General features: G+C 45.6%; 1 protein-coding gene and 1 long non-coding RNA gene across 2 annotated transcripts; one reads left to right on the forward strand and one right to left on the reverse strand.

Moving 5' to 3' along the window:
- Positions 1-1865: 1865 nt before the first annotated feature.
- On the reverse strand, positions 1866-5210 carry LOC133004550 (myosin-8-like). The gene is made up of 8 exons (XM_061074015.1): positions 5052-5210; positions 3665-3727; positions 3080-3299; positions 2865-2983; positions 2424-2528; positions 2245-2340; positions 1979-2122; positions 1866-1877 (listed from the first exon to the last, which is right to left on the reverse strand). Exons 1-8 carry the CDS (start codon positions 5208-5210, stop codon positions 1866-1868), a joined length of 918 nt encoding a protein of 305 aa, XP_060929998.1.
- A 2070-nt stretch (positions 5211-7280) lies between these two features.
- LOC133005823 (uncharacterized) lies at positions 7281-8247 on the forward strand. The gene is made up of 3 exons (XR_009678394.1): positions 7281-7334; positions 7783-7985; positions 8217-8247. It is a non-coding gene; the product is annotated as an uncharacterized LOC133005823 (long non-coding RNA).
- The last annotated feature ends 6487 nt before the right edge of the window (positions 8248-14734 follow it).

Below are 14734 nucleotides of genomic sequence, written 5' to 3' on the forward strand. Positions count from 1 at the left end.
ATGTAATGGTAACTTGTTTGATTGATTGATATAAATTATTATATATATTATCATATATAAATTGACAATCAGCTCTAAATAAAAGCTTTTGATGTAAACCTGTCTCATGTAACTTGTGTTGGTCTCTCACAAGCTCTCAAGGCTCATTGAACCCAACACACAATGAAACATGTTCTTATGATCAACGTGCACATTTTAATTACTCATCCGTCTTTCACACGTTTTCTTTGCTCTTCGTTATTATATAAATATCATAAAGAAAAGTGAAGGTGTGTAAATACAACAGATGTGAACAGCCTCCATGTTTTCAACTCTGACTTCAGAGCTCATCAACACAATAACTTCACAAAATCATTGAGACCAAATGTATTAAAGAGCAAACACGGAACATCTGAACATGTGACCTGTGGTTTATCAGCTGAAGTCTCCACAGAGGAAACTCACCTGACAATCTGTTTCTCGTTTTTTTTTAATTTTTTTGGGTCGATTGGCAAAGTAACTTAAAGCTGCCACAGCGCCACCTTCTGGACAGGAGTGCGGAGCAGCACAACGACGTACACTCTTAAGGCCGGTGCATGCTTCTGTGTTTAAGGGCAAGTAATAGGCAAACAGAAACTGAACCTGAGACATTTGGAACAGATGGCTTCACTTTTGGGAGCTGTCATGTCGTCCATCTTTATATGTTTTAACCAGAAGAAAACACCAGAGAGTTACAGGTTCACGGTTAATATAACAACACAATCTGGGGTTGTTCAACCTGGAAAAGCAACAGCATGTTTCACCGACTTACTCCACCCCCTCTCATCAAAGCTCCGCCCCAAAACACAGGAACGCCCACTGCCTGATAGCAGCTAGAAAACAACTTTTCCGCGACACACTCACCAACTAGTGACTGAAAGCTACGCCAGCCAATCAGTTCATTCGATTTGAATGACAACTTTATTTATTGATTCTATCGGAAGGTGATAAGGATTTATACAAATAAAAACAAATGACCAACCCTACCATTAATACAGAGTTAAAGGTGCTTTATATCAGTTTTGTGTCTCTTGTTATCTAATCACAAGTCGTAACTGGAGGACGAGTTGAGATCTGATCAGTCCACATCAACGTGGTCACACTTAAAGATCGCCTGCTGACGTCCTCTGAGAAAGAGGAAGTTCAGTTTGCAACAAACACGTTGTCTCTATTGACGAAGTCTGAAACTTTCTAAAACCCTGAAGAGAGAAATCACAAGGTCATCAAACACAATTCTGTGTTGTTCTGATTTCTTCTTCTTCTCATTTAATTCACTGCTGCCTCATGTCGGTTCAAAACAACAACTTCGCCGATGGAAACAAGGTACGAACTGTTTTGCATGACAGAGAATAATGATAAAAAGATTACCTGAGAATAATGTTATTATGATATTATTATACCAGGTTTGAACAGGGCCTGACCAATGTCTTTATAAACAAATGATCAATGACATGTCTCCACTTCCTCCTGTTGAACAAAAATGAAGCCAGAATATGGACGTTACCATTTTATGATCAAGATCGTTTGACTTAATTTTTGGTGAGGTGTCATATTGTCTTTATTTACAGTCACTGATCTGACACATGTTCTTTATCAACAAACCCGTCAACGTGACTCTGCTGCTGATCTCGTACGTTCTCGCTGCCTTCGACACTTCCTGTACAAATCACTTCACTCAAACACTTTCCAGTGGAGACTCCGAAACCGACGCCATCCGAAGATAATGCAGATTTAAGTTGTGATCCTGGATTATACAACACAAACACATCACACAAAAACACAGCAATCAAACAGAGACGCCACGAACACCAAAAACACAAGATGGCGTCTGTAGAGGGGGAGGAGCTTCATTCAGTGATCTGCAGAGAAACACAGCAGATAAGAAACACTCACCTTCTACAGGACGAGGACATGAAACCTTTTCCTGAAGCTACAACATGAAGCTGAGTGTGCGACTCACCACGGAGACCTTGGTGGTTTGTTCGCGGGTTCGAATGCGCAGCTTGTTGACCGTCGTCTCGGCGATGTCAGCTCTCTCCTCGGCGTGGTCCAGCTCGTGTTGGACTTTCCTGAAACGCACCGCAGTGCCGCTCACCTGCTCCTCCTGGTGGACAAACAGAGCCACAGCAGCTGGGATTAACATTTCAAACTTAACACTCACAATCAGCTCTGCCTCAAGTTTTTATTGTGTTTCGCTTTTGATTAAATTATGATTAAAGTGCTCACAGCGTTCTCAGCTTGTCTCTTGCAGCTCTTGACTTTGGTCTGGAGCTTCTCCACAAGCTCCTGCATCCGGAGCAGAGTCTTCCTGTCCTCCTCCGTCTGCAGAACACAGAGAGAAACCAGTGAACACCACAGAACCAGCAGAAGGTCTGTGGGACCAGGAGGGAAGCCGGGTATCGAACCTGGTACGTCAGCTCTTTGACTCTTCTCTCGTAGCGAAGGACTCCGTTCTGATAGTCGTCGCTCTTCTTCTGCTCGACCATCAGCTCCGTCTGCAGCTCCCTCACCTGAGAACACACAGGTCACCTGATTCATTGACCCTGTTGACACCTGTTAGCTGTGACCTGCTGAGTGTCTCCATGGTGACGTCACCCATCGGTTTGTGAGCTGCTGCTCTGAAGCCTCAGTTTCACTTTTTGTTCAGCGCCATCTTGGTTCTTTGAAACCAGAAGTTACCAAATTTGGAAGAGAGGTGGGTGGAGCCTGACTGAGAGCTTGAGACCCAGCACGCCCACTTTCACCTGCCCCCATTGGACGGTACTAGCTGTCAATCACACATTATCCACCCCCCCAATACATCCGGTGCTTTATGGTCTCTTTGACTCTGAATTATCATAATTGACATCAGTGATGGCCTTCTTTGCTTTCTCATCAGAGCTGCGTCTCTCCTGTATGGCCTCCTCCACCTCTCCTGTCAGCACAGACAGATCGGCCTCCATCTTCTTCCTGTGGTTCATCAGACCTGAGTTCTACAAGGAACAGGAAGCCGACATGAAATCAGTCACCGATCGATCTGTGAGTTAATCAGAGAGTTTATCGACGATCAGCTGGTTCCCACTGAATCTCCCCTGTGTGGAGAGCATGTTCACTCTCTCTACGACCTCCAGCAGCTCGTGTTCGGCCATCTTGCGGACCCAGTCGTTCTGCTCAAGGACCAAACGGAGCTCCTCCTCCTCCGCTGTCATCAGAGAACAGCATCGCTCCAACAGGAGGAACTGTTCCTTCAGCTGATTGGTCAAATGGACTTTATCCTCCAGCTCCACCTGGTGCTCTTTAACCTGGAACACATATTTTTTAAATAGTTAATTAGTTAATGTCGAAAGTTCCCAGTTGAGGTTGTTTTTTTTTATTTCAAGTTCCCACAAATAATAATAAATAATTTCATTTGCATTAGTCTGATGATTTATTAGATATTAAAAAGTGAAAACATAATCACAAGAGTTTAGAACAGATGATCACACGTGGTTCCTCTGCTGCATGTTGATATGAGACGTTTGTGGTTTGTCTCTGTGAAGCTGTCACTTCAGTTTAATCCTCACTGTTGGCTCGGTGACGTCTTCCCGCTGGTTGTTGCTCGTGCTGACGTCACACAGCAGGAACCTTCTCACGTGTCTCCTGAGGAGCTGGCTCGCAGTCCGGAGACCAGGGGCTGACGAAGCAGGATCTGGGCAGTGACGTAGGAGGGGAAGTGTCTGGTGGAGTAGTTCTGGGGCAGCAGGTGGAGCAGAGATTGTTCAAACATGACTCTCACATAAACAATCATGCAAACCCAATAATATCCATCTCAAGAAGTCATTACTGCTGCAGAACAAATCCTGTTGTTAGATATTATCTGCACGTGCATTTTAAAATGGTTCCAGCATTATAGACAACGTGATAATAACACACTGCTCTGATACAGTGGGATAACATTAACAACTGCCCCCCCACACAATGGTCAAATAATGCATCACAATGCAGCTGTATGTCTCTAGATCTATAAACCAACACTGTGACTGGACGTGTTTGACTCCAGAGTTTCTGAGGATCATTTAAACATCATGATGAATCACATTGTACGGCTCAGTCCCAGGAGACGCTCCCAGTCAGGACTCAGTGTGAAAGATCTGGATTCATGATCCCACACCGTCCATTAGGAACTAAATACATGATCCTAAGTTTGTTATCTACATCATAACATCACAATAAAACATGAACTGTGAACCAGTTCATCTTCATGGGTATGAACTGGACTTTGAACTGGTTTCAAGAGTGAACTGGTTCCACAGGGAGGAGGAGGAGCCTGAGAACAGGGAGGAGGAGGAGCCTGAGAACAGGGAGCGGTCAGACTCCATTTTCACCTGGACGAGCAGAAGGAAGGAAAGTGAGCAGGTGAGTGTGAACACAACTTTCTGAAAGTTTTCCTGTCTCACTCTCACACCTGCTGTTAACATCCGTCTGCTGATCACATGACTCTAAGTTTGTCAGTTCACACCTGGTGACAGACGTCATGTGATCGGATCCCAGAGACAGATGTGAACAGCAGGTCTGGATCAAAGAGCCTTCAAAGGACTAATTAACAGAGTTAACTCACAGCTTCACTTTTTATCTTCATCTGTTCATCAAGTGTTTAATAACACAACGTGTTTTCACAATCATACGTTACAGCAGTGGTCACCAACCAGTGGAGAGTCTTCACTGTAGATCCCAGTAAAGCTCTGGACACACACACACACACACACACACACACACACACACACACACACACACAAAGACACACACACACACACACACACACACACACACACACACACACACACACACACACACACACACACACACACACAGTCAGACTTGAGATGTTCACATTTTGCCCCCCTGACCTTGACCTTGACCTTTGACCACCAAAATGTCATCACTCAATCCTTATAGGATATATCTTGATATATTTTGATCATAAGCATGAGACTGACGGACCCTTCGGCCGCTGGCTGTCACCAGTGTGAATAGAGAATGAGTGGATTGCTCTTTTAAGGCCGAGTGGTTTCTACATTGGCTCTGGACAGCTGCTCCACGTTGGAGGCCAGGTCATCGGCCTCCAGTCTGAACTCTTTCTTCTCCTTCTCCAGCTTCTGTTTGCTTCTCTGCAGATTGTCGATCTGCCGAGTTCCGCCAGCGTGTCCGAGTTGCCTGGACTTACTGGCACACATTGATGAGAATTAAACATATTTCCTCAACTAGGATTTCTTATGACTTTTAGTATGTTGTTCTGGACACCTCATAGAAATGATCTATGCTGAAAAAAATTATTTTACAGTTAATTTGATTTTTGGCTCCAAAATGAGTTACTTTGCCTGAACTATCAGGACATCAGCTCCTGTGGACACGTGAGGAAAGGGATGATGGAAGCGACACTGATGGGATCGGTCCCAGAACAGCCACAACGTCCATTAGTAACTGAATACATGATCCTAAGTTTGTTATCTACATCATAACATCACGATAAAACATGAACTATGAACCAGTTCATCTTCATGGGTATGAACTGGACTTTGAACTGGTTTCAAGAGTGAACTGGTGGGAGGAGGAGGAGCCTGAGAACAGGGGGGAGGAAGAGCCTGGGAACAGGGAGCGGTCAGACTCCATTTTTCACCTGGACGAGCAGAAGGAAGGAAAGTGAGCAGGTGAGTGTGAACACAACTTTCTGAAAGTTTTACTGTCTCACTCTCACACCTGCTGTTAACATCCGTCTGCTGATCACATGACTCTAAGTTTGTCAGTTCACACCTGGTGACAGACGTCATGTGATCGGATCCCAGAGACAGATGTGAACAGCAGGTCTGGATCAAAGAGCCTTCAAAGGACTAATTAACAGAGTTAACTCACAGTTTCACTTTTTATCTTCATCTGTTCATCAAGTGTTTAATAACACAACGTGTTTTCACTATCATACGTTACAGCAGTGGTCACCAACCAGTGGAGAGTCTTCACTGTAGATCCCAGTAAAGCTCTGGACTCACTGGCTGAGGTGTGAGGAGCATCGACCTGCAGAGCCAGGTACACACACACACACACACACACACACACACACACACACACAAAGACACACACACACACACACACACACACACACGCTGCTTCAAGCTGCTGACTGATGTGCTCTCAGTGTTACTGTCTATAAAGTTCTGTAATTCATTTCCAGCCTTTATGAAGTGAACATGATACTAGATGTTGAGTTTCCTTCTCTTAGTGGCCGGGGGTTGAAGGACACATGAACTTTTACAAGCTTGTATTGATTAACTTTAATGTAGTTGATTGGTTTGAGTGGAGATTAGGAAATGCTCAAGTTGCAAAAACACTTTGTTATTCAACGTTTGTTTATGGCTATGCAGGTTTATTGGTGGATTTACAAATGCCATGAACCGATATTACATGAAAAGGAACTTTATTATTGTACTTGTGCAATAGTACACCTCCACACCCTTATTGTCTGGTACCCTAAAACATATGTTAATAAGATTAATTAATAATGTACTCTAATAACGTACTAATGGCTGAATAAATCAAGTGATTGACTGAAATATCCCCAAATAATGGAGGCTTCCTGAGGTCACCTGAGAAGAGAGAGACAACGTAAAGTCTGAGAGAGAGAGAGAGAGAGAGACAGACAGAGAGAGAGAGACTCCTGTCCTTCCTGAGGTTTCTGATGTGATCACTGTATTTCCTTGTATATAAGAAGTCCTGTGTACTCAAATAAATACTAGTACTACAAACTATGAAGCCCTGCATCTATTTCACAATAAAAACATTTACAAATAAATGAATTGATTCAGTCGACAGAAACGCTGGAGTGCTTTTATTTTTGAAATGGGCAGGCTACAGGAAGTGTTGCAAATATTTGTGTTTGTGACGTTTTCAACAGATAAACATTGAAACTGGTGTGAAAGATCATTTCACTGAGTTCTGCTGTAAAATGAGCGCAGAACCAGAAGGAAATAGACCAGAACTTGAATATCTAGAAGAGCAGCGCGGCCTGAACCACAACTGAGCCACAGCCGGCCCGGTGCAACATGGACGAGGACACTTCAGAGCAAGTTGGACCCTCACACACAAAGTAAGAGACCTGCTACAAACATGTGAAGCTCCAAACTGAATCCTCAGAGAATGAACCAGTGAATGATGTGTTCTGAATAAAAACATGTTTGTGTGTGCAGAGGTCAGGACCACAGACTGAGAGCAGAGTCTCCAGGGTCCAGCTGTCTGTCTCTGAAGAGTGACTGGTCGATGTATGAGCCTCTACACTTCAGTAATGAACCTGGACCCTCACACACAGAGTAAGAGACTGTTTCTACTGGGACCTGCTCTGAAGAGGATCTAGTTTCCTCTAGTGTGGCCCCTGTATTAGGACACAGCTTCACTGAAGTTGGTGACTAATCTCTCAGAATCACTCAAAGAGCTCAGACCTCCACCAAGAACCAACATGCTCCTTATGAGACCACTTTGAAAACCACTAGAGACTCATTTTGATTTGGATCTGCACCAAATTCCACACACTGGTAAACATCAGTCCTCTGAACATGTCTGGGAAAGAGGACCCCCCCCCCCCGATCTGGTTCAAAGACCACAACCTTCTAGCAAGTTTACTGTTAATCTGTTGTTTTTTATAATCCCACTAACGCACCAACCAACACACAAACATACTGGGTGAAAACAAAACCTCTTGACAGAAGTAATGACAACCTGTGACTGTGACATGTGAGTTATCAGGACATGTCTTCACAGGGAGAGGAAGAGGAGTCATGTTTCTGAGGAGGAGCAGTCGTCCTGCTGTGCTTCGTGTCAGGACGTCCTGAAGGATCCAGTCTCCACCAGCTGTGGACACTGGTTTTGCAGACAGTGCATCACCTCATACTGGGACCAGTCTGGTTCTTCAGGAGACTCCTCCTGTCCCCAGTGTGGACAAAGATCCAGAACAGGAGCTGGAGGTCAGACAGCCGGTCAGAGCAGCACTGTACATGTGTCTGCTGATGTCTTCACTTCTGACAACAGCACATGTGGTTTCATTTTGTTCCTTCATACAGCATCAACATTTAACATTGTTAGAAAAGCACAAAGTTAAAAAGCTTTTATTTTCTGTAGCTTTTCTGTGTCTGATGAAAACAATCAGCAGATTCTCAGATTCTCTGTCTCTGACATTGTTTCTTGTCTTTCAGCAGATCGTGGTCTGCAGGAGGTTTTAGATGAACAAAAGCTCAGTCTGAGGAGGAGATGTGAACATGTGACTGAAGGAAGTGATGAAACAGGAAGTAGAACCCTCCTCAACAGGATCTACACTGAGCTCTACATCACAGAGGGACAGAGTGAAGAGGTTAATGCTCAACATGAGGTGAGGCAGCTTGAGACGGCTTCCAAGATGAAGATCCTCCACGACACTCCCATCAGGTGCCACGACATCTTTAAAGCCTCCACTGACCAGCAGAGCAGCATCAAAGTCGTCCTGACCAACGGCGTCGCTGGCGTTGGAAAAACCTTCTTGGTGCAGAAGTTCACTCTGGACTGGGCAGAGGGTTTAGAGAACCAGGATGTGGGTCTGCTGACTGTCCTTTCGTTCAGGGAGCTGAACCTGGTGAAGGACCAGCAGCACAGTCTCCTCACGCTGCTCCGTGTTTTCCATCCAGCGTTACAGAAGCTCACGGCAGAGACGCTCGCTGTCTGTAAACCTTTGTTCATCTTTGACGGCCTGGATGAAAGCAGACCTTCTCTGGACTTCAACCACAGGGAGCTTGTGTCTGAGGTCACACAGAGGTCATCAGTCAACGTGCTGCTGACAAACCTCATCCGGGGGAATCTGCTTCCCTCGGCTCTCGTCTGGATAACCTCCAGACCTGCGGCGGCCAATCAGATCCCTCCTGCATGTGTGGACAGGGTCACAGAAGTACGAGGCTTCACTGAGGCCCATAAGGACGAGTACTTCAGGAGGAGATTCAGTGATGAAGAGCTGTGCAGCAGAATCATCTCACACATCAAGACGTCCAGGAGCCTCCACATCATGTGTCAAATCCCAGTCTTCTGCTGGATCAGTGCTACAGTTCTGGAGCACATGTTGACCACAGACCAGAGAGGAGAGCTGCCCAAGACCCTGACTGACCTGTACTCACACTTCCTGCTGGTTCAGACAAAGAGGAAGAACAACAAGTACGGTGAGGAACATGAGACGAATCCACAGCAGCTGACGGAGGCTGACAGGGACGTTCTCCTGAAGCTGGGGAGGCTGGCACTTAAACATCTGGAGGAAGGAAACATCATGTTCTATCAAGAAGACCTGGAGCAGTGTGGTCTTAATGTCACAGAGGCCTCGGTGTACTCAGGAGTTTGTACTGAGATCTTCAGAAGAGAGTGTGTGATCTTCAAGAAATCAGTCTACTGCTTTGTTCATCTGAGCGTTCAGGAGTTTCTGGCTGCAGTCTACATGTTCCACTGTTACACCGAGAGGAACACAGAAGAACTCAAGAACTTCTTGGGAACATATGGGACCACAGACCGTAGCTTCTCCCTGGATGACCTCCTGAAGAGAACCATGAAGAAATCCCTCTCCAGTACAAATGGTCATCTGGACCTGTTTGTTCGCTTCCTTCACGGCCTCAGTCTGGAGTTCAACCAGAGAGTCTTAGGAGGCCTGCTGGGTCAGACATGGAACAATCCAGAGATCATCCAGAGAGTCATCAACAACCTGAAGGAGATGGAGAGTGATGGCATTTCTCCTGACAGAAGCATCAACATCTTCCACTGTCTGACTGAGATGAACGACCACTCAGTTCATCAGCAGATGAAACAGTTCCTGACGTCAAAGAACAGATCAAAGGAGTTTCTCTCTGGGATCCACTGCTCAGCTCTGGCCTACATGCTGCAGATGTCAGAGGAGGTTCTGGATGTGTTGGACCTGAAGAAGTTCAACACATCACAACAGGGTCGACTGAGACTGATCCCAGCTGTGAGGAACTGCAGGAAGGCTGAGTGAGTGTGTGTGTGTGTGTGTGTGTGTGTGTGTGGGGGGGGGGGGTTGTGTGTGGGTGTGTGTGTGCGTGTGTGTGTGGGGAGGGTGTTGGGTAGTGTGTGCGTGTGTGTGTGTGTTAGTGTGTGTGTGGGTATGTGTGTGTGTGGGGAGGGTTTTGGGTAGTGTGTGCGTGTGTTGGTGTGTGTGTGTGGGTGTGTGTGTGTGTGGGGAGGGTGTGTGTGTGTGTGTGTGTGTGTGTGTGGTGGGTGTGTGTGTGAGTGTGTGTGTGTGTGTGTGGGTGTGTGTGTGTGTGGGGAGGGTGTGTGTGTGTGTGTGTGTGGTGGGCATGTGTGTGTGTGTGTTTGTGTGTGTGTGTGTGTGTGTGGTGTGTTTGTGTGGGGAGGGTGTGTGTGTGGGTGTGCGTGTGTGGTGTGTGTGTGTGTGTGCGGAGGGTGTGTGTGTGTGTGTGTGTGGGGAGGGTGAAGGTGTGTATGTGAGTGTGTGTGTGTGGGGGGAAATGTGTGTGTGTGGGGAGGGGGGAGGGTGTGTGTGATTGTGTGTGTTTGTGTGTGTGTGTGTGTGTGTGTGTGTGTGTGGTGTGTGCGTGGGTGTGTGTGTCAGTGTGTGTGTGTGGTATGTGTGTGGGTGTGTGTGTGGGTATGTGTGTGTGCGGAGGGTGTGTGTGTGTGTGTGTGCGTTTGTACTCCAGGTTCATGACATTCATGACTTCACAATAACATGAGGTCACTGTGACCTTTGACCTTTGACCACTGAAATGTAATCAGTTTGTCTTTGAGTCAAAATGTGAAGAAATCCCCTGAAGACAGACTTGAGATATCATGTTGAACATGTTGTGTGACCTTGACCTTTGACCTCTGACCCCTGAAGACAGACTTGAGATATCATGTTGAACATGTTGTGTGACCTTGACCTTTGACCTCTGACCTCCTGAATCTCATGAGTTCCTCTGTTAGTCTGAATGAACGCTTGAACCAAATCTGAAAGGATTCTCTTTAGGAGTTTTTAGCAAAGAGGGGATTTACCAGGATGAGGGTCACATGATCACGTTTTGTATGAATGTTGTGTTTTCTTATTTAATTCTCACAGATTTGATATTTTCTTTAATTACAGACTCGGTGGTTGTCGACTCTCAGAGACTCACTGTGAAGTCGTGGCCTCAGCTCTGAAGTCAGACCCCTCACATCTGAGAGAACTGGATCTGAGTGGAAACGACCTGAAGGAATCAGGAGTGAAGCTGCTGTGTTCTGGACTGGAGAGTCCAAACTGTCGACTGGAGACTCTGAGGTCCTTAAATCCTTCTTCACTTTTCAGACTTTCTTTCTTATTGGGTCATTATTTATTTAACTTGTCTCAGTTCTGCTCTGCTCACTGTCCCTCAGTCATCTGTCCCTCACCCAGCCTGTCAGTCACGTCCACCTCATCAACTCCATTCACCTGCACTCACCTGCTCCTGGTCACTGAGAAAGTGTCAGTAAATAACATGTGGACTGAGGCCGAGCACTCGTCCTCCTCAGGTTTTCAAAATAAGACACATTCTTATTGAAACACGTTGGACAGTTGATAAGTATAGAAACAAACAGGAAGTGACATCAGGAGCCGTCCCTACTTTAAACAGTGTTTAATTACACAAACCAGCTCAGTGACCAACACACAGAGAAGAAGCTGATGAATGAAACAATGGTCCAACATGTCTGATCTGATATTTATCTTCAGGTCACAGACTGGACTGAGGTCAGCAGCATGTTGAGAGTCTGTGTTGACATGATGACGATCCACAACAAAAGGAGGACACATTCTAATATTCATATTTCTTTATCCAGGTTGATTCACTGCTATCTGTCAGAGATCAGCTGTTCTTCTCTGGCTTCAGCTCTGAGGTCAAACCACTCTCATCTGAGAGAACTGGATCTGAGCTTCAACGACCTGCAGGACTCAGCAGTGAAGGAGCTGTGTGGTTTTCTACAGAGTCCAACCTGTCGACTGGAGACTCTGAGGTCAGTTCACTGACTGACTTTTGTAGATCTCATATCTATAAACAGCATTTATACACAATTGATCCCATTTATTTCCAATTTAACATAATTCCTCTTCATACATAACGTGTATCCATTCTTTAATTAATCTGTGACATTTTAAATATTCAGCTACTTGTTAAAACACTGAGTTTAGTTCTGGATTTCCTAAACTGATCTGCAGGACAGATACCGGGTCAAAATAATCTATTTGTACTGAATCAGGACTCGTTTTTTGTCCAACACGTCTGATTCATATTTATCTCCATGTTATGAATCTGTGCTGACATGAATATGTGTCTGTTATTTTCAAAATGAACTCAGTTTTATTTAAAGTTTTATTCTTTATCCAGGTTGGTGGATAACTGCAGTCTGTCAGAGATCAGCTGTTCTTCTCTGGCTTCAGCTCTGAGGTCAAACCCCTCTCACCTGAGAGAACTGGATCTGAGTAACAACGACCTGCAGGACTCAGGAGTGAAGGAGCTGCTTGATCTACAGCAGAGTCCAACCTGTCGACTGGAGACTCTGAGGTCAGTAGATGGTTGGAGTCAGTCCACGCTGCTTTCATCAGTATTTTACTAAACACAGTCAGTATCACAGATCCAGGATCTGTGCTACCAAGCAGGATTTGTGGTTATCAGGTTAACTTCAGGTTTAGTTTGATCAGTCCTACGAAGCTCGTCCACTTCTTAACGAGGTAAATCACCATGGTAACTTCTGATGAACGGCTCACCTGCTACAGGTTAAGTTGGAGATCAACCCGTATCAAAGCTCCGCCCACTGACCACAGTGACTCTACACTGTTGTGTGGTGCACACTCTCCTTAAAGGGACGGATAAGGGAAGTTTAAATCAACGTCTGGTTGGTTCAGTTGATCTCTAACTCACCCAGAACATCTCAATGTCTCCAGACTCATCCTGTCCCCAAAACACCAGAGGACCTCAGTCAGCTTCCTGGAGACAGGTCCATGTGTGTGTCCTCAGAGACAGTGTGTGTCCTCAGAGACAGTGAGACAGTGTGTGTCCTCAGAGACAGTGTGTGTCCTCAGAGACAGTGTGTGTCATCAGAGACAGTGTGTGTCCTCAGAGACAGTGAGACAGTGTGTGTCCTAAGAGACAGTGTGTGTCCTCAGAGACAGTGAGACAGTGTGTGTCCTCAGCGTCAGTGAGACAGTGTGTGTCCTCAGAGAACGTGAGACAGTGTGTGTCCTAAGAGTCAGTGTGTGTCCTCAGAGACAGTGAGACAGTGTGTGTCCTCAGAGTCAGTGAGACAGTGTGTGTCCTCAGAGACAGTGAGACAGTGTTTGTCTTTAGAGTCAGTGTGTGTCCTCAGAGACAGTGAGACAGTGTGTGTCATCAGTCAGTGAGACAGTGTTTGTCTTAAGAGTCAGTGAGACAGTGTTTGTCCTCAGAGACAGTGAAACAGTGTGTGTCCTCAGAGACAGTGAGACAGTGTGTGTCCTCCCAGTCAGTGAGACAGTGTGTGTCTTCAGAGACAGTGAGACAGTGTTTGTCCTCAGAGACAGTGAGACAGTGTGTGTCCTCAGAGACAGTGAGACAGTATGTGTCCTCCCAGTCAGGGAGACAGTGTGTGTCCTCAGAGACAGTGAGACAGTGTGTGTCCTCCCAGTCAGTGAGACAGTGTGTTTCTTCAGAGACAGTGAGACAGTGTTTGTCCTCAGAGACAGTGAGACAGTGTGTGTCCTCAGAGACAGTGAGACAGTATGTGTCCTCCCAGTCAGGGAGACAGTGTGTGTCTTCAGAGTCAGTGAGACAGTGTGTGTCCTCAGAGACAGTGAGACAGTGTGTGTCCTCAGCCTGACTGTGTCTGTCAGGTTCAGTGGAGCTGGATCTCAGAAAGAACTCCTGGACATGTTGAAGTGTCTTCGTAGTTCAGGCCTCAGTGTTTCCTCAGTGAAGCTGTGAGAGGACAATGAGGACAGACGTCAGGATTGGACAGAGACACAGAGAGACAACAGTCGGCCAATCAGACGAGCCACAAGCTGCTTGGGATCATGTGATTGAGTTGACGTGAAGATGACAGTTGTTGTTGTTGTCATGTGAACAGGAAGTGAAGCTGGACCACAGCTGACAGCCTCACACGAGGGACAGAGACGTCTTCATCTGATCTGAGACAGTTTGTCCTCTCACTTCATCAGTGAAGAACTGATCAGGTGGATCTTTGCAGGGTTCGAATTATCTTTTTGTCTCTAAGGGGGTCTCTATCTCATAAAAAAGTTGGCGCACTGCACACATAGCCTACCAAGGCTATACATTTAAATAGCCTAGGCGCGAGCAGCGCTTTTGCGGACGGTAGGCATAGGCTGTATACAACTTGACGCACGCACACAACAGACAGAGACATTTTTGTACAGAAATTGATTTATTTTAATTAATTTCAATATATTATTGATTGTAATAGTCCATATATATTTCATTTCATTACTGCCAAATCGGAGAGGAAACCCATATTTTCTGATCCTAAATATTCTACTATTTTTTGTTTTTTTGGCTGTAAACCCGAAACTTGTCAGGGCCGAATATGAATTCGGCGCCGGTGGCCTTTTTTTCAGTGACATAACTGACCCTGATGTTTCTTTTAGATGTAGATGTATTTATCTCAAAAGCATGTTAAGCTAAAAGCACACAACCTCTTCTGACTTTATGACCTGTCAAGTTGTTCGTATCTACTATGCAATTTGCTCCAG

The sequence above is a fragment of the Limanda limanda genome, chromosome 7, assembly GCF_963576545.1.
Source record: "Limanda limanda chromosome 7, fLimLim1.1, whole genome shotgun sequence".
Lineage (NCBI taxonomy): Eukaryota > Metazoa > Chordata > Actinopteri > Pleuronectiformes > Pleuronectidae > Limanda > Limanda limanda.

Bases quoted from the DNA above. Each gene is read 5' to 3' on its own strand.
- LOC133004550 (XM_061074015.1), bottom strand. From the start codon at position 5,210: ATGTGTGCCAGTAAGTCCAGGCAACTCGGACACGCTGGCGGAACTCGG. The intron at 3,728-5,051 runs GTAGAAACCACT...CTGCTGCCCCAG, and splicing joins AGCAGCTGTCCAGAGCCAAT to AACTACTCCACCAGACACTT. The intron at 2,123-2,244 runs GTGAGCACTTTA...TTTGTCCACCAG, and splicing joins AGAGACAAGCTGAGAACGCT to GAGGAGCAGGTGAGCGGCAC.